Below are 20676 nucleotides of genomic sequence, written 5' to 3' on the forward strand. Positions count from 1 at the left end.
ATGCCGCGGGGCGGCTGGGCCCGTGAGCCATGGCCGCTGAGCCTGCGCGTCCAGAGCCTGTGCTCCGCAGCGGGAGAGGCCACAACAGTGAGAGGCCCGCGTACCACAAAAAAAAGAAAAAAAAAAAAATTAGTAGATGCCTGAGGGAAAACCATATGACAAGACTTTCTCTTCCTGCCAATGAAATTCATTAATTTCAGCCACCTCTTTATAGAAACTGGATATTATCCCCATTTCTGCACCTTTGATCTTGCTTTGTGTTTGTTTGGGTTTTTTTGCGGTACGCGGGCCCCTCACTGTCGTGGCCTCTCCCGTTGCGGAGCACAGGCCCCGGACGCGCAGGCTCAGCGGCCATGGCTCACGGGCCCAGCCGCTCCGCGGCATGTGGGATCTTCCCGGACCAGGGCACGAACCCGTGTCCCCTGCATCGGCAGGCGGACTCTCAACAGCTGCGCCACCAGGGAAGCCCTTGCTTTGTGTTTTTGAGGTGACTAGTTGCCTTCAAATTACAGTCAACTGTCTGATGAAGTTCTTATGTTTCTTTGACAATATGTGTCTGATATTTTCTAGAGGTAGCTGGCGTCAATTCGAGAGACAGAGTAGTGAGTAGAAAATAGGCCTTAGCATTGGAAAAGTTTAACTTTAAATCTTTGCTCTGCCACTTCTTAGCTGGTGATCATGTAGTAACTTAATCAGTGGATGTTTGCGGAGACCGTACTGTGATGCCAAGCTCTGTATTTGTTTTTGGTGGGGGAGATCATGAAAAATGTCAAAGAAAAAAATAGTCTCAGAATACATGAGATTTTAATATAGTCCCATAGATCAAAAATACTTATTTTCCACATGATGGGAATAGTGCAAATAACAACTCCACAGTGTTGCTGAGACTTAAAACTAATATAAAGTTCCTAGGAGAAATTACATCATGTTGATTCACCAAATAATTTCCTTCCTTCTTTCTCCCCTTTTCTACCTTCCTTTCTACTGGAGGCCTCTGTTTAGGGAGGAATGTCAAATAAGTTCCTGTGTATACCAGGACATATAGTTGTGTTGAACAATAATATCCCTTATTCACCTCTGCCCTTGAGGCACTAACAATCTCTTGAGTTCTGTGACATTTCTCAGGCCTATGGCCTTATAATATAAATGTACAGTGTCATCTAATTCAGTTCTGAGCATTTCAAGTAAACAGTTTAATTTTATAAAATATTTTATTACTATTAGTAGAGGCCATAAAGAGTTTATAGCTGCTAAGAAGTTCCTTTGCTAATTTGCTCATTTGTCTGCTAGGTGTACAACCTAGCTGTCACAAACTCCAGGAAGCATTTCCTGACTACTTAGATTAGGGAATTGTTTCTGCTCTGAGATCCCTACATTTCCCTATCATGGGAAGCATTGCAGTGAGGTGTCTTAAACTCTCACTCAGCCCTTGCATCATACAATCCTGGATTCAAATTCCAGCTCCACCTCTTAGTGAGCTTTGGCAAGTTGCTTAACCTAGGTCCCCCTTTCCTCACTCACAAATTGGGATTCATAAAGCAAGGTTAAAGGAGAGCACACATAGTAAGTGCCCGCACAGTGCCTGGCACATGGTAAAAAGCAATGAATGAGTGCTCAGTGCTCTCACCGCCACATCCCATCATCATCACCATCACCATCATCATCGCCATGACACTTTGTTTGTTGAATATGCTTGTCTTTCTCAATTGACCAGGGACCCTGTCTTCTGTTTTCCTTTTATCTCTACCACCTAACACAGTTTTAGACACATAATTGGAGTTTAGTAACTTCCTTGCTGAATGGTTGAAACAAATTCTGGTGGCCCCAGATGACAGCAGTGGCTTCTGGTGTTCTGAGATGCCTCCTCCTTAAGTCACATACTTCTCATCTTTTATGCCCTCAAAAGCAATGAGATGAGGCCTAGTTCCTTCAAGAATGAGTCTACCAGAGTAGATCCTACAAAGAACAGGTAAGATCATGTAAAGCCCACAGCATCTCATAGCTGGAAGGGACTTTCTCAATCTCTCAACCCACCCCTTTCATTTTACAAAGTACATGCTAAATGCACATGGGTTAGCCAAGTCCATGATTGGAAGACTGTTGACCACAGACGAGGAATTTAGAGCACAATTGAGTCAGAGCGATTAGCTATTTTTCAAATTTCTTTTTTTTTACTCTTTCACCATCTTATCTATGGAATTTGTTTTTATTCTTTAAAGATAACACTTAGCTAAGTACTTATAAATAATAAATGCAAAGTAATAATAATAATTAACCAGAGGTGATATAACTTCTAAAGAGGGAAAAACTGATATTCACTACAAATGTAAGAAACATCCACCACATATTAAACACTTCATTAAGAGAGTGCATTGTGGTCCTGCTCACCTGCTTTCTAAATTTCATCACAAAGCATATTTCAAATGAACAATAATCTGTGACTGCATTAGCAAAAAGAAAAAACGAATCTAATGTGAGAGATGGAAAAGAATTTAGACCATTTAAAAACTCTAATTACTCTGATCCTGGGGCTTGCCATTCCACAGAGGTCAAAACTTTGCTATAGAACAGCTTTATTTATACCTTCCTGGCAATAGGAAAGACAGGCCAGATTCCCAAGTGTTCACACTCATTTGTACTCATTGCACTTACTCAAATATAACAGAAGAGGGCAGCACACACCTGGTTAACTTAAACATGTCTGGTGGCCACATCGAAATAGTTGTCTAAATTTGTCCAACAATTCCTAAATTATCCCTTAGCACAGCCGTTGAAAAAGGTGAAAAGAGCATAAAGGAATTCATCCTTTAAGACTCCTGAGTTTCTACAAAAGGGAATCATTGAGCTAATCAAGCTGCAAAATGGAAAAACAAAGACTTAAAAAATAGAAAGAATTCCCCAAAGCTAAGAAAATGGAAATATTTTTTACATTTGAAAGACTTTGACTGAGTATGATCATCTGAACACCAGCTACTCAACGAATCAGATCTTGCTCCTATTAAAAAACAATAATTAATAAGTTACTCTGCAGCAAAGACCACCTTATAAAAGGGTCTCTGTCTTCAGTGATGTTCTCTTGAATCAACTTAAATCAAGCCTATCTTATATTCTACTTTGCATCACAGACAACTTTAGTGTGTTTGCAATGTCTTATACAAAAGCACGAGCAATTTTCATGAATTTTGGTATTCTGGAGTTATACAAGCAGGTTTTGTTACAATAGAGAACATGTTGGCTTTAGAACAAGTGATGCTTAGATTCAAGCCTTTGAACGTAAATTTCAGTAGAGGCTCATGAATTCGACTTTAAATCCAGAATTTGTGATAATTTGGTTTAAATATTACCTATATAACATATAGGGAAAGAGGTTTACTAAGCAAATACATAGTCTAAGCAGTTAGCAAGAGGAAATGCTGCAATTATTTAAGAATAATTGAATTTTTAATTCTAATTTTAACTTTTTGCAAAATCTTTTTTGCAGAAATATAATGTATGCATTTCTAACTAGCTTCGCAGGTGATCCTAGTACATCAGCCTGATACCAGTAAACAGACTGCTCTTTGATTATTTTAGAACACCCAGCACATGGTCTCTCTTGGAGTAGATGAGTAACATAACTGATCAGCTAAAGCCTGAACTTTTACTAGCTAGTGCTTTGTCAACCTAGTGTGAGCTATATTGTATGACTTTAAAATGACAAAAATAAAAGTAGATTTCCCATTCAGGTTAGCTTTCTCTGTCAGTCCCAGTTACTGACAATTTAATATATATAAAATAAACATTCTAAGATTTCTAACAATTCTTGCTTTTGATAAATAAAACCTATTTTCAGAAAACTGTAAAGATGATTTCCTTCTCTAATATCCTTCTATTAATCATGGAAAAGTTTGTATTGCATGCTTTTCTCAATGTACCTATGGGACTGACAATATGCCGGTGTGTCCGACAATGCGTACCATTTTGGAATAGCAAATCTAACTGCTGAGCAAGAAATTACCATCATGTTCAGGTTCAGAACTTGAAGATCGTTCATTATGTTAATAGATCCTTTATTTTTAGATGTAGCTAAATACCAAATATGAATGGCCACGTATGTCCTAAGGTACTTGAGAACTCTCAGGACTAATTTTGTGTCACTAATTTTTAAATACTGTATTTAATTAAGAAAAAAGCCTTGTCTTTTCTATTGGCATCATTCAGGGGGAAAAAAAAAGCTTAATCCAGATGTTTCTGTGTGAATGCACATTCCTCACTAAATCTCTCAGGCAGCTGCTTAAGTTACGGTTACTAACACGTTGCTCTGTTGTCTCTTCGTATACGTGTCTAATTTATCAGTTTCTTATAGATTGTCAGCAGCCTGCTGCCTCCGTACCGCCACAGCGCTCACAACTAGCCGGGGGGCAAGACTGCCCGACTCTCAGGTAAATTCTGATGTCCTCACTCTTTCCACCCAGTTGCACATCAGTTCCATAGACCCCCAAGCTCTCCCTTCCCACATCATGACTGCCTATACATAATTATACTTGCCACATTTTATTTCTAATATGGGCTACACAGACACACGCTGGACTCCTGAAGTCCACACATGCCCACTGAAAATGCAAGAGAGCTAGAGTTCATTTTACTGGCCACTGGCAAGTAGCCTAAGGCGGCCTTCAGCTCCCCTGTGTGGGTAAATACTTGGTTAGTCCAGCGTTTCATTACCGTCCAAAATATAAAACCTGGAATTGCTTGTCTTTTGTCCTTAGAATATATTTCCCAGGCAAACAGTTAGGAAGGATATAAAGCATATCTGATGTCTGTTCCAAGACAACTTTATGAAAGTGTTTCTGTTTTCTGTCCACTCAGTACCCTCAATGAAACTGAAATGGAAAGGTGGAGAAAACCTTGTAATTGGCATTCAGAAAAGAATATTTGCAGTGATAGTGCCTTTTATGTAAGATTAACTGAAGAATTTTAAAGGCAGGTCTACATACTCCCTGGATGCTAAACTGGAGAGTTTGCTAAACAATTTCTTTGCCAATGAAAGCTTTGCAAATCCATTATGAACTTACCTTTATGGTAAATTCCACGGGCAAACTTCCACACATCATCAGAGCACCCCAGCAGGACCTAATCATTTTCTTGAAATCCTTCATCTCCAGTTATTTGGCCTCCGATGGGGTCTAGTTTGTATAGTCTGGTTGTGGCTGTTATAGCCTGCTTGTTGTTCTCTCCTTATTTTAATATAACTGTTGCTCTTCTCCCAGGGCAAGGCTTCTGTTGAGTAAGGGCAGGCCCAGACATACTTCCATGTATGTCTGAGGAGCAGATGTCAGTAGCAGGCTGCATGTGGTCATGGGTTAGAGCTGAGAGCTGTGGAGCCACAAGTGCTCCCTGGAAACACAGCAGCAGCCAAAGCCCCAGTGATGACTTGGTCTCTCAGGTGGTTGTGCAGCCAGCTATTTAAGTGGGACATCAAGTGAGCAGGAGAAGTTCTGTGATTAAATAGGCCCCAAGCCAGCGTCTTCCAACTGCTGTCTCAGCCTGCTGTTCCCACCACTTCCAGCAACAGGTTTTTACTTCAGGAAAGTTCTTCATTAACATACAAACGCCATTAGTAATTTCAGTCATTAAGTAACTGAATATAATTATAAATGTTCAATCCCATTTCAGTGGGATTCTATGTGTGTAATGCAGAAGAACGTGGGCTCTTAGCCTGCAGTCCGTTCTCCACAAAATGCCCCCATCCCACCCAGGGCCTGGGGCAGTGCCAGGCGCGTAGCAGAAGTTCAAGGAGTGAATGAGCTCTGGAGTCACATTACTGGGTTTGAATCGAGCCTCTGACACCTGCTAACTGCGTAATCTTGGAAAGTTGCTTTTGCAGGCTAAGATTTCATTTCCTTACTTGTAAAGTGTGGCTACTGGAAGGATTCCGCAAGGCACAGGCCTGGGCCACAGTGTGCTCTCAATAGCTGTTACTACCACTAACCGTTCTTAGTACCTAACCATTCCTTAAGACAGAAATCTGCTGTCTCTCATAACCTCTCTAATTTGCTTGGGCAAAGAGTAGAGAAGGCTACCGTATTAAGTGTTTCAATTAGACAAGAAATGGAAAAGCTAATGAGGAATCTTTTTAAGTTTAATTTATTTCACCTTGCTTTTTTTTTTTCAGAACCAGTTTGACTAAATGATTAGAACTTATTATTATTAAATGATTATGATTATTATGATTAAATTATTTGACTAGAACTTATCAAATACAGTATTTACATTCAAGAAGTGTTTCCTCAATCTGCAAACCAAAAATATGCTTCTGTCACATAATATACACAGTGCAATTGTATTTTATGCAAATTAAAAATAGTAATACTATAATATGAAATATAATCTATCACTTTAAGAAATCTGAAATAATAAAAAAAATTTTAATCATCATGAAACGACACAATGTGTTGGGCCGAGCTATAACCCATGTTTAAGCCGTTACTACACACTTCAGCTGGTCAAACAGAAATGCTTGCCTCCCTTTATCAAGAAGAGTATTGAGCTCCATGGGTCTTCAAACACTTACTCCGCTTGTACGATGTGACCACCCTGTGCTACTTGCCGTAACTTATGCTGAATAACATGTTTAGTCCCCTAAAAAGAAACTCATTCTAAATCATGCAGATTTAACGGAAAGAAACTCCGTTAGGTCTGTGGGAAAGTCTGTCTGCTGCTCTATTCCCCGGGCCATCTGACTCTTTCTGGAGGGTGGAGGAAGAATCCTGCCATGCAGTATTTTCTTAGTCTTTGTGTTGAACCTCTAGCTCTCCCATGTTTACCTATCACATTTTAAAATAGATAGGAAAAGTCATTTTTATCACTGGTTGTCCTAACTAGTGCAGAAGAGCATATCTCCATTTAAACTAAATTTATAGAGTTTGGGAAGTAAGGGTGACCCCAAGCAGAGCAGTATTGTACATAATTATGATGCTGTATTAAAACTCAAGAGATATACATAGTATACCAAAGATAAAAATTGTTTAATGCTCATTTTTAATGACTTGAATCATAGTGTTAGGTTTTTTAAAATTATGATTAAATTAATAAATAACAATAATAAACCTTGAATAGCTTTCTCACATAACACTCCTGGCAGAAATTATTCTATGGTACTGAGTTTCAAAGTATAAAGGAAAAAAGCAGAGTTTTAGAAAAATGCCAATCTTTTTCAATTAAAAAGAAAATCCCCATAGTGTGATTTTCCCCCTATTAGTCACATTTTAAGAGGTCTGAACCCAAATCTGTTTTGTAGTATTACTTTAGGAAATTCAGTGATTTTGCGTTCTTATTCTCCAATACTTTTCGGCAAGACGTTGATGGGCCTGAGCATCTGTGTTCATTTAAACTGGAGGCTCTCAGAAGTGGTCATTTTGGAAGTCTGCATTATATACTTGCTCTTCTGTCATATTTACACTACCAAGCTAAAGCAGGTAGGAGGAACCCTTAGAGCAGATCAGACTTCCACAGGCAAATTAGTCCTCCTATTGAATCTACCAGAGAACTGTAGAATCCTCTAAAGCCTTGGTCCAGCATGTCCGTGTCCCCAGGAACTTCTTTGAAATGCAGATTCTCAGGTCCCACCCCAGACCTATTGAATCAGAATCACTCCCGGTGATTGCTATGCAATCATTAAAGTTTGAAAAGAACTGATCTAAAGAAATCTTGCAACTAACCCAGAGACCTAGGGGAACGAGACTGTGTGAAGAAATTGAAAAGAGTGATTGCTGGGGAGGCGTTCACACACTATTTCCCCAGTGCGTTTCATTTTTCTTTTTGGGGGCATTTTTTTGAAAATCTGCAGTTGTCTTGGCATGCTTTAGATTTAAGCCATTTTCTGTGCAAAATTCCTGTGAAAAGAATATGCCTGTTGAACCTTTACAACTGTGTCTAGCCCCTTGTAAGTGCATTTCTGGCTGACATGCTTGTTTCTCATTTGCAGTCCTGACGTAGCTCTGCCCGATGAGCAGCCACATTCCAGCTTGCAGTGCGCCCCTCTCCACTGTCTCTCCAAGCCTCCTTACCCCTAGTCTTCATCTCCCGTGGACGAATACCTGGGGTGAACGTTTTGTAGCCACACACAGGATACTGCCCAAGATCCAGCGGGTGTTTTCTTCTCGGTGGTTAGATGTTTGATTGAATTAATGGCCATCATTTTGCAAGATGAGAGGAAGTTGGGAGGAATAACACAAAGCACAGACTCCGGTGTGATAAAACACTTTATGGTTTCTCTAAGTCACAGATAAACTTCTGCAATCAAATGGCTACAGTTCAGTTAAATCAAAATAAACGAAACAGGAAATATGTATCTCAGATGGCTGGCTTTACCTCGATAGCTTAAAGAGAGACCTCAGACAATGTAAAATACATATATTGTAAAATCAGCTTTCCTTACACTTCAAATTCAGCTATAGAAGTTGATTCTAATTTTTTGGTCATTGACATTTACTTTGTACTTTACTTGCCACATGATTTATGTCTATAAAAATCATTTCTATGAGAGGTGAACTTCATTTATTTTAAAATACACATAATTTGCTCAATTAAGTATGATTTTAATTTAGTCTGAAATCTGGAATTGGCCAGACTGTGGTCATTTTTCTTGCACAAAATGATAAATGAGGTGCATCGGAATGTTAACAATAACTGTATTTTGCTGCTACACTGATATTGTTTATGCACTTACTTTCTAATCGGTAGCTCATTGTCTGCTGGTTTTTTTGTTTTTTTTTTTTTTAACTAGAATTCTTCACTGGACATTATTAAGTAAATCTAAAAAAGAGACTATGTTATGATTCATTGACTTATTCAACTTTTGATGGCATCTTTAATTTTTTTTTAATTGCAGACAAGTAGATGCACTGGTGCTGCTCCTTTGTGTGTGTATATGTGTGTGTGATAATGTTAAAGAAGGCTAAATAACGTGAAGGAAAAAAAATGGTGTGTTTATTTAATGACCAGAATTTTTTTTTACTTCTCCCCAATTCAGGGTCTACTATGAGTATTTCTTGTTACAAGATATCAAGTATAAATGGGAAAATATATGCATATGTAGATGGAAGTTAGCCTTTGGTTAATTAATTTACCCAGAAAGTGTTCAAATTTTGATTAAAATTGTATGTTTTGTTGTTGTTAGGTTTTTTCATAATGCATCTTCCTTGCCAAAAAAACAACAGGTAAGAAACCTTAGCTCACTGTCTACTTTTGACAAACACTCAGGTGCCTACAATCATTATGTGATATTGAGACAATACATGTTCCTAGTTAATTTACAGATTCTGCTGAGTAACTTTTATGACTTAATTTAAGGCAGTGGATTTTCACCGCAAAATTTATTTTGCACATAATCTGACAAACAAGGAAAACAGCTAATTGAGCTGCAAGGTCTAACACTCTTGGGCTCCTTATATCAAGTGCTGCCCACACACCTGCTCCTATCCCTCATTCCTTGTCTAGTCAGGTAGCCTTAACTTGTTTAAAACCATACCGGTTTGACCTTTTCGTGTAATGGTATCTGTAACTTCTCTTTAAAACAAAAACAATCCTCGCTGTTAACACAAAAGGTAGTTAACAATGCAGGGCTCTAACAATGGCGATCCAGTAGGAGCACGCAGCTTAGTGGAAGTGGTGGAGCGCTAATAGAGTGGCCCATCAAAGGTGGCAGCCAGTGGGCAAGTCATAAAGCACAGGGCAGGAGCTCTCATCAGTTGTACACCTATTAAGTAGTGGTCACTGTTAACCAAAGCAACCAAGGGATTTTGAATTCCTCATATGAGTGCTATTTTCAACAGTGTCATTTATTATGCAACTTGCAGTAGTTGGAAATCTTCACCAAAATAGGGATTCAGGTTAAAATACGAAAAAGAAACAAAACAAATCTTCATAAAGCCCTGATCATGGCAACCTAACCTTTTGCTCTTTCCACTTGCATTGCCTTGCTATTCCTAAACATTTTCTCTATTTTCTTGGTGTTGTATCTGCCTGGTACCAGTCTTAGTGAGACTCTGTGTATTTTATTAGAGTTCAGTTAAAGGAAGCTCCCCCACCCCCATCCCTGCTTTTTCTTTGTCAAGCATCATGTGTTTGGACCTGAGAAGTGGCATAGCTGCTAAGTTGACTTTTAATAAAAACTGTGCCTGAGGGAAAATATGCCTTTTTAAAAAGTACCTCAGAACATTCTCCTATATTGCCTCATCAGTTTCATTGGTGGTGCAGGGAATTCAGCAGTGAGTATTGTCTGTGTGTAACTATAGGGCATTTGTGCTCTCTTACGCTGTATTTGTGACCAGCTGAAAAGCTGGGTCATAGACAAAACACTTATTTCTTCCAATAAAAAGTTTATCATTAAGTCTATTATATACTAGTTTTATTTCAGTTCATTATATTAACAGAGTGGGAAATGCTTGTTTTGAAATAGTAATTCTATAAAAATGTTAATTTTAGCAAACTTTGCCAAAAAGATATAGAAACTTGGAAATAAATTTCTAATTTTCAGCACAAAACTAGATTGTAGTCCCTAAGCAGTAAGAGAGAGTTCCATGTATTTATACTGTGGCTTCACTTAGTATAGTTTAAACTGAGCCATATCTATATTTATTTATAGGCATTTAAAATGGACAAATATGTGTAGCATTGATAAAAATCAGTACATGTAAAGAAACATCAGGATTTAAAAGGAAACTGGAAAACTGAAGAACTAGTGAAAATGAAAAAGAATAAACCTCAGTAAGACTAGTTGAAGACAGACTTGGGGAAGAAAAACCAACTACAGAAGTATAATGACAATACTGGCTAATTATTGCAAACACAGTGGGCAAAGATTAAAGATTACTAGCGCGACTTTAAAAAGTAAGCACAATTACCATACTGAAGAGAATAGGATGCAGAAATGCTTTACTACTGAGGATTTTTCTTAGTTAAAAAACTAAAATATTTAAAATAAAAAGGAGCAATAAATTGCCTTTGGTCTGGGTGCACAGGGGCATACAGGACCCAGAATTAATCTTTCCAGTCAACTCATGATTCATCATATCCCTTTTTCATATCCAGTTCTGTTTCAATAAGAGGAATTTGGAGAACTTGGTGAAAATAGAAAGTTATTAAATAATTAAGATCTGTTTATAAAGATTATACTTTAGCCTAGGGAAGAAGAGGTACAATAGTGATCATCAAGAAAAGTTAACAAAGGATAGGTACCAGCTATGGCTGCCGTTACTAAGACTAGAATTAAAAAAAAAAAAAAAGTCTTCAGTCTGAAAGATTTATATTAACTCTTGGAAGGAGATTTTTAACAGTGGGAAATTAATCATCAAAATTGATAATCATAAGGAAGATTTGTTTTTTAAGAATTAAATATTACTGGTTGTCTAGTAAGGATTAAGTTATGTGGCAAGAAATCTTATGATAATGTATTATAATTCTGGGATTCCATAATTCTATGGTTCTTTTATTTAAAATTTAAAAATACATTAAAGTTATACTGGTTAGTCATAAAATATTTTATCCCTTGAAAATAGGATAGCAATCTTTATTTTTCCAAGATATTTGGTAAAAAACAAAACAGGGTTGTCTGTATTATTTTTCCTTCCAGCTATATTTCATAATATCTTTAAAGTTGTCCAGAATGTAGTAATTTTACCATAAAAAGCCTCAATTGTCAGAGTCTAAAAAAACAAACGTCCTCAGGAATACTTCAGAAATAGGTATGCAATCCCTCAGGGGGGCAAATGCCTCTCAAATTTTATCTTTTCTTAAAAGGATCTTCAATCTACAATATTTGCTTTTTCCATGCTTTGAAAAATTTTCCTGTACAGATAGTCTTTCTGTTTCAAACAAGCATGAAACACTAGTCAAATTAATCAACTATGAATGTGGACATTTCCTGATTATTCTGTTTTAAATAAAATCCTTACACTTCTCAATTGGAAATTACAAAATATGAAAAGGAAGAAATAAAATATATTTTCTACTGAGTTAAGAGTGGCAAATTTAATGTGTAATTGTTATAATCAATCAGCCAAAAGACATAATCTGTATCTCAGAAAGACACATCATGGGAAACTGATGGATTTCCACCAAGGAACTGTGCTGGTTCAACCCATGATGCCACAAATGTGTTAATATTGTAGATATAAAGTAGGACTAGATTCAAAAGGAACTCTTAGGATAAAGTTCATAATTTAAAAAATTTACCCTCTATGTTTTTTGTTTGTTTATAAACCAGAGTGATTTTAAATAGTCCTTATATTTGAGATTTCAAAAAATTTACAAGAATATGTTTTCATTAAATAGAATATAATTCTTCAAAAAGCTGTTAAATTGAAGATGTGATAGATAACATGATCAGTACTGATATTGACAAGCAATTTTTATTTTAAAATCACTTTCCGTGGACGTACAAGACCAATCTAGCTCCCGAGTGACCTTTTCCATTGTTTGTAATAATGCCCCCAGATGAGTTATATCTGTAATTTAATTCATCTTTATTTAAATGACAAGTTAACTGCCACAGTCCTTGATACATTGCATTTGTATTCTGATCCTATTATGTTTACATCTGAAAGATTTCATCTAGACATCTCTTTTGTCCTTCTTCCTCAAAGAATAACTTAAAAAGATATTTAGTATTAAGATATGTTCCCTAATCAAGGATTTTCCAGAAATAATATTCTACTTATGAAGAAGAGCAGCAATTAACTGTGTAAGGGTGTGAGTGCATAAAAGTATGCCATGTAAAACGTTTGCATGAGATATTTCACATCATGTAAGCTTTCCCATATTCATAATATGAACACTATAGAAAGTCTTATTTCTCTTGTGATCTCTCCATTAGGAATGTAAGGAGATTCTTTCCTATATCTGGTCTCCTTTCCATATTGAAATGCATGGCTCTAATCCCTGGTGTATTTTCATCCCTTTCCTCTGGAGTTATTTGAAATTTGCCCTATTTAAACTGAAGCCTGGATAAACTGCTCAGCCAGATTATTTCTGTGATTGGAGTTTAATTGCTATAGAACATTGGTTGAGAACACGTTTTTATTTTAACTTCTTTTTCTTTCAAAATTATTCTGTTATGGTTCTCTAATGAAAACACTGAGAAGTAAATCTGATGCTTTCTAGTGTGACTGGTTTTCTTTTTAAAAAGTCATTTTAAAACAAAGATCAGAGAACTATAAAGAGAAACGGCATCATTTTGTTGACAAATTATTATTCAGTGATAATGGAGATGCAGAATGAATCATTTGTTGTTTGAGTTCAAAGATATGATTGTGCACCAAATCTTAGAGGAAGTAAATGATTTTAACTTTATTGTCACAAAGTTTTTAGCTCAATGGTTTGACTGTTAGTCAATTAAACAATACTTTGAAAATATTTTATGACATTTTTGTAATCTACTCAGTGTTTTTATTTGCATGATTATGCATATGTGATGAACCATACATAATTCTAACATTGTATTTCTTTCCAGTATTAACACTTGTGTAATGTGTGGCCAACCCTGGTTTGTACACTGTATGATTATTGTTGTAATGATCCTGCTATTCCTACATTTAATCGCAATTTTGTTATTATGCCTTTTGGTGTTAAATGATGTGAAGTGTTTCCACCTAATGATAATACCATATGAAAACTTGACTAAAAGACTGACCTAAGAAACTCTTTGTTGCTAATTATTTTTTTAAATCCAAATTTCATAGGAAACTTGTTCTCGAATACAAATGCCTTTATTTTAAATCCAAAAAATTATTTTATGAATTTATTTTTGCTTGTCCTTTTAAACTTTTTTGTTGACAATCCTAAGTGAATGTCTCATGGGAGAATCCATACAATATGTGCTTGTATTTGTATTTGATCATGCACTCAATGGTTGGAAAAGGCACTACAGTGCTAAGAAAATAACCGAGGCCAATACATCAATTCTTTTATCTTGGTTTATGTTACCAACTGCATATGGTGTAATGCATAACTCTTTCCAGTAAATAAACTGGTTATCTTTCATTCATTTCATCTATGGTACCATTTTATCAGTTTGAGCAGTGTGTCTGTATTTTATGTTGATTTGTACTTACAAAAGAAGGAAAAAGTTATGAATTTCTATGATTTATATATTTACTCGAAGTGAATGCTTATTCAAACTAAAAACTGAATGCTTCGCTTTGACATTTCTACACAATCTTATTAAGAAATGTGTGTCAACTTTGCCCATTTTCTCCATTTATCATCACTCCTACTTGTAGTCTTTTCTAAAAGGTTGTTTTGGCAGGAGGGTACGCTTAGCTGAATTAGATTAGAAATGTACCAACATGAAGGAAATGCCTGTTCTTAAAAAAAGGAAACAGTATTTTAATGAAAGAAGAATGAAGCTTGTATGCTTTATTTTGGGAGACAATGCTTTGTCCTCTTTCATATGAAGAAACATCAGAGTCTCAAACGTGAGGAAAGTTAATTGGCTAGCTCCCCCCTTCAGATATGTGCTGTGGCAAATGGGCTGCTTTGGGAGCCACCTGCTTTGACCTGACTTTATTTCCGGAGGCGGGGAGAGCCAGAATATGGACTTAATGTGAGGTTCCAAGGAGTTGAAACCTCTAATGCAATCCTCGTTTTAATGAATCGAATTAACCCACCATGGGCACTGCAATGGTCCCAGCTAAAGTTGCCTGCTTACCTGTTGAATAAATACAACACTAGAAATAATAGTGTAAACTTCCCTAAAAATCATTGTCTCTGAAAGCTCTTGTTTTTCTTTGATATTATAAGTGTATTTGATCCTTGATCTTCTCATATACAATAAAGCTGATAGCCTGCTATATTCAAAAGCTAGAACAACTGGATCAACCTCCAGGAGCATCAAGGTCTCTCGTCTCATCCTACATTTTGTAGGCAACTGGGATAGCACTATACAGAGAGCAATGTGGAGGTTTCCTGCAACCCCACTGAGGATAAGAGGCCAGAATTGATGGGATCTCATGTAAGGGGTTTTCTTAGTTTTTGGTTATACACACATTGACTAGCACATTGTAGGAACTCAGTGCAATTCCTTGGCTCCTTGCCATCTAGCTTTTCTCATAACACATGTGGAATTTTTATGGAGCCTAATGTCACCTGCTATAATATGAGCAGGCACTAAATGCCAACTCACTGGGGGAAATGGTCTTTAAATGAAGTGAATGGCTATTCCTATTATTCTTTCCTTGTCAATATAAAAACTGTATCTCTAATGCTGTATTCGAAGGATCCTTAATGTGTACAGTGAAATAATCTGGCTGAGTCCCTTCTTAAACATTTTATGAATCAACTATCACTTAAATACCTTAAGAAGAAACTCAGGCTAATTCATCTACAGCATAACTGTCAAGGAAGATAAATCTCACTGTAAAAAGATATTGCCGATGTCAAAAGTAAGCAAAATTTATAATGTAATTTAAATGTAAAAAGCAATATAAACAAATCATAGTGACATCCTGTTAAATAGTAAAGAAATGTTATAACGGTCTGCATAATTTGTGAGACCCAGTGCAAAATTAAAATGCAGATCTCCTTGTTCAAAAATTATTAAGAATTTCAAGACAGTGACAGCAGACATTGAACTAACAGGGAGTTCTAGGCACAGGGCCCTGTGTGACTGTAGAAGTCCACATGCCCATGAAGCCAGCCTTTTCCCAGAATATGCTGAAATAGTGATTCAGACCGCAATACAATGTAGCTATCCAGAACCTGGGCTTTATTTTTAACAGAATGGATTTTCCAGTTTCTGTGCTTGGAAGAAAAAATAATGTGCTTTTGTTCTGGGAAAAAAAATTAATGCTATTACCTCAAAGAGTTATAAATCAATCTTGCAATACTCCCATATTCCAACACAGTCATACTTTTCAACTCAAAACTTCTGAACTCTCACATACGTACCAAGTTGTACAGAGATTATAAAAATCATTAAAAGGAATCTTCAAGCTGTCAGCAGTAGACATTTTAATTAATGTATATTAAAGTAAAACTAATTTAAGAACCCTACTGATACCTTCATAATTTGAAGTTATAGATTATTAATAATGTCAGTCAAATGTCACAGGAATAGTCACCTCATTTAAAAGATCTATTGGCCCAAGATTAATAAGTGATTCATATCAACTTTTCTTCTAAATAAATCAAAGGGAAAAAATTATTTACCTCATGAAACCTACTGAAACTGAAAATAAGCTACCCTATATGTAAGAAAGGGAGAAAATAAAATATATGTATAATTTTTTCCTGTTTTTGATTAACAGTGGAAACCTATAGAAATGGTTATCTGTAAAAGAGCAAAGGGTTGGTGTAAGGGAACAAGTGGGGAGCCAGATTCCTCAGTAGGTGAGTACGTTTTTATATTGTTTTCCTATTTCAACCATGGAAATATAGTATATATACAAAAATGAAAAATAAAGAAAATAGGTGCTCTCAAGCTTTTCACAATGAAGTCAGAAATTAAAATTAGCATAAATTCTAGAGAAATAATTGTTCTAAAGCAGGCTATGTCAGTAGAAGTATTTTCAAAAGCATGGAATTTTGTGCAAATTTTAGCTCTGGCACGCACTTACCAGCTCTGAGACTTTGGAAAGGTACTTAATGTCTCCAAGGCTCAACTGTCTCATTTTTAAAAAGAGGATAAAAATGCTTACCTGGCAAGGTTATTGCCAAGATCAACATACATGACATCTTCCAAAGAGTGTTTAGCCTTTGGTAGCTAATATTATTTCCAATAACACAGTGCCTAGGCTACTGGAATCCCAGGTGAATGAAATTCATTCATTCACTTATACATGCATTAATTCCGCAAATATTTATTGAGAACGTATCTTGTGCCAGATACTGCTCCAGGAGCTTAAGATACAGCAGAACAAAACAAAGGAGGTTCATGCCTTTTTGAAGTTTGTATCCTTTATGTAGCATTGATGAGGGAGACATACAAAAGCCAGCAAACATAATAAATATGGAAATACCAAAGTACGTTAGTGAATCTGTTATGGAAAAATTAAAAAGTAGAACAGGGAAAAGAGATTGTGCTGGGTTGGAGTGGGGAGAAAGTGAAACAGATTACAATATTAAATGGTGTGGACAGGTTGGGCCTTATTAAAAAGAAGAATAAATAAGACAAAAATCATTCTGTTTACATCATGATTGCTTCAGTTTTAAAAATTATTAAATTACGTAGGTCGTTCAAATTTTTAGAAGTTACTATTCTAAAATATCAAACAGCAATGTGTACATTAAGCAATAAGATTTTCAAAAACTAGTCTTTTAAAATGTTCTAATAATTTGGAGTAACCGTTACAACAATATGCATATATTTTATTTCATGACAATGTTGCTTTAAAATTCCAATATTTATTTTACAAATAGATATTATGCCTTCTTGAAGCTGTAGGACATGTTCATTTGTGCTTTGCCAATAAAAATTTGAGTCAAATAATTTTATTCATCGGTCTTATTGATAATTGTCAATTCTAATGAACTTGTAATTGACCCTATAAATAATCCTTAAAATAACTCAAAGTTGTTTTTCAATATATAGTCAGAGATAAAGCTATTCTTTCTTCTGGTCCTTAATTCCAACTCTCTCCTCCTTGAATGACCCTTTCATCCAAATTTTCTGTAAAATCAAGGGCATCTTTTAAAATATATTCTCACAGACTTTCTTCCTAATACAAAGGTAAGAGAGATAGTATCACATTGCTAAGCTTTGCATCAGCTTGCTGCTGAGTGTTACCATTTTTCTTAGATTTATATAGATCCAGAATTCAAGTTTGGCTATTTCATTAGAATTGACAGAAAGTAATATATATTTAAAACTCAGCCTTCTGTCATGAATAGTTGCCCTAATTCTGGGTTACCTTATTAGAAAATAAAGGCCACGTAACTAAATATATTTATGTAACATGGAAAGGATCTCACCAAATTACATGCCTAGATAAGTATGCATACTTAACAAATATCAAGGATGAAAATAAAATCCAACTGATAAAAATATTACCTATTAAATGTGTTTATTATCTCCTGTGAAGTGTCCTTTAATGTCACTTCTTTCTAGCAGATGCAAAAATAAAGCTAACTTGAATTTGGGTATAATTATGATTATGTGATTTTAATTACATACATCAAACCAGTCAAAGGTTATCTTTTATTATTTTAATTTATTTTTATTTTATTTATTTATTTTTGGCTTCACTGGGTCTTCGTTGCTGTGTGCGGGCTTTCTCTAGTTGTGGAGAGCAGGGGCTACTCTTCATTGCGGTACACGGGCTTCTCATTGCGATGGCTTCTCTTGTTGTGGTGCACGGGCTCTAGAGTGCAGGCTCAGTAGTTGTGGCACATGGACTCAGTAGTTGTGGCTCACCGGCTCTAGAGCGCAGGCTCAGTAATTGTGGTGCACGGGCTTAGTTGCTCTGTGGCATGTGGGATCTTCCCGGACCGGGGCTCGATCCCATGTCCCCTGCCTTGGCAGGCAGATTCTTAACCACTGCGCCACCAGGGAAGCCCAAAAGTTGTCTTTTAAAAGTGTGTGCTTTATCTGGAAAGTGTCTGTTCTTTGGACTGGATGATGGCAGCCTACCATTATTTGTAATATCATTTGATTTCCATATCTAATGATTGATGGCAAAAACAAGATTTTTCTGAAATACTCCTTAGAAACACATTCTTCTTGGATGTTGAATATTCCAAAGTCCACATTTGAATATGTCATGCACATTACTATATAATTTCTATATATTTTATATTTTAAAATATAAGTACCTTACATTTAAAAGATATTTTCTTGTTCAATGTACTTCATTAGAACTTTGAAGGTGAGATCAGATTAGTGAAATGGAGTAACTTCTTGTTTCTTCTACTGTTGAAATTAAAAACTAAATGAGCTCCAATGATGTAAGTTCTTCTCTTATGTTCTCTTGATAATAACTTTGTGTATGAACATTAAAACTGAAGTTTTCTCTTATAAACAATTTAGTTACTACTAAAAGTTCTTATGGCAGTTAGTAGATGAACATTTATTGACTGCATACTACATGCATCAATAGAACCTCAAAGATTTCTTTAAGATTGCAACTGAGCAAAATTATAACAGCTACCAGACATTAAAAACTAGAACATGTGCTGAAGTAATGGCATTCTCCTGTCATTTGCAACCCTACACTGAACAATACTGGTGCTTCTAGAGCAGTCCTATTATTTAGGACATATGACTGCAACATAATATACTTATAATATGTACCAGAATACATCTGATAAAGTTTGAAAATAAGCACAGAGAGCCTATGACTGCATCTATTTTCAGGTGGAAAAATGGCATCTAAGATATTGAACAAATTCTTCAAGAACTGATTGTGTTCTTAAATATTCTCTAATCAGCAACGACACAGGGTGGTAATTGGCTGGGTAAGTGATGATCACACCAGTGAGGCTGTGGAGGCAGTGTCAGCTTTTTAAGTTCAAGATCCTGTTCACAGCCTAGGCTTGCTCATTATACTTGTCCCTGGCAGAGCTTCTCTTTACTTGGATGGGAGTTTCATCTCTCCCTCACTGCCAGCAAGTTTGGGAAAACCTGCTCAGTTCAGGATAAAAAAAACAAATCAGATTATTTTCCTTCAGATTAGTCATTGATGAGTTTCTGCCAACTCCACTCATTTATTTCCCAAATGTTTATTTCTCTTTTCCTAGGAATAAAAGCAACACATGCTTATTGTAGCAAATTTAGGAGATGTGCAAAAGTAGAAAGAAGACAATAAGTTCACGCATAATCTTATTTCTCAGTGAAAACTGCTGTTAACATTTTGGTGACTTTCCTTGAAATCATACTGAATACCTAATTCTGAATCCTGCAGTTTTCTCTGAACATTTTTATGGCGATTTTTTCCCTAAGTTATCAAAAGTTTTCAACTACATTATTATTATTATTATTCTATTTATTTATTTTTTTGGCTGCACCGTGCGCCATTTGGGATCTCAGTTCCCTGACCAGGGATCGAACCCATGCCCCATGCAGTGGAAGCACAGAGTCTTAACCACTGAACCACCAGGAAAGTCCTCAACTATATTATTTGTAAGGCTGGCATAATATTCTATGGGATGGATAAATGATACTTTTTAAAAAGAAAATACTCTCCTATTATTGGATATTTAAGTTACTTCCAGACTATTTTAAATAATAATGCCATTAAAATCTTTATACAGAAATTGTCATCTAAATTTCTGACTACTTACAGACCATTCCTTTAGGAGGAATACTGTTAATGGCCATGAATATTTTTCCTTTCATGCATTTTTCTTCAGTAAATTTCACTGTGTATTTTACTATGTGGAAGTCACTGTGCAAGATGCTGCAGAGGATACAAATATGAATTAGATGAATTACCATCAAGGAGCTTACAATCTAGAAAGGAAAATCAGACAAAGTATATATAACTATAATACCTGGTGGAAAGTGATACATTCCATGAACAAAGGTTTTGATTTGTGCTTTGGAGACTCAAAAATTAGGAATCTGGGCTTCCCTGGTGGCGCAGTGGTTGAGAATCCGCCTGCCGATGCAGGGGATACGGGTTCGTGCCCCGGTCCGGGAGGATCCCGCATGCCGCGGAGCGGCTGGACCCGTGAGCCATGGCCGCTGAGCCTGCGCGTCTG

At 36.2% G+C, this 20676-nt stretch overlaps 1 protein-coding gene across 10 annotated transcripts in view; it reads left to right on the forward strand.

The window, feature by feature from the left end:
* The window catches only part of BICD1 (BICD cargo adaptor 1), a 238519-nt gene that overhangs the window by 195744 nt on the left and 22099 nt on the right, over nt 1-20676 (forward strand). For 3 of the 10 annotated variants that reach the window (XM_055085551.1, XM_055085550.1, XM_028491176.2), the window contains exon 8: nt 16287-16368. In XM_055085551.1, coding sequence (XP_054941526.1) covers nt 16287-16368 — 82 coding nt within the window. Of the gene's footprint in view, nt 1-4345; nt 4422-7966; nt 14715-16286; nt 16369-20676 lie in introns of those variants that run through there. The other 7 variants (XM_024129126.3, XM_028491179.2, XR_008617681.1 and 4 more) reach the window with 6 other exon arrangements.

This window comes from Physeter macrocephalus, chromosome 6 (genome assembly GCF_002837175.3).
Source record: "Physeter macrocephalus isolate SW-GA chromosome 6, ASM283717v5, whole genome shotgun sequence".
NCBI classification, from domain to species: domain Eukaryota; kingdom Metazoa; phylum Chordata; class Mammalia; order Artiodactyla; family Physeteridae; genus Physeter; species Physeter macrocephalus.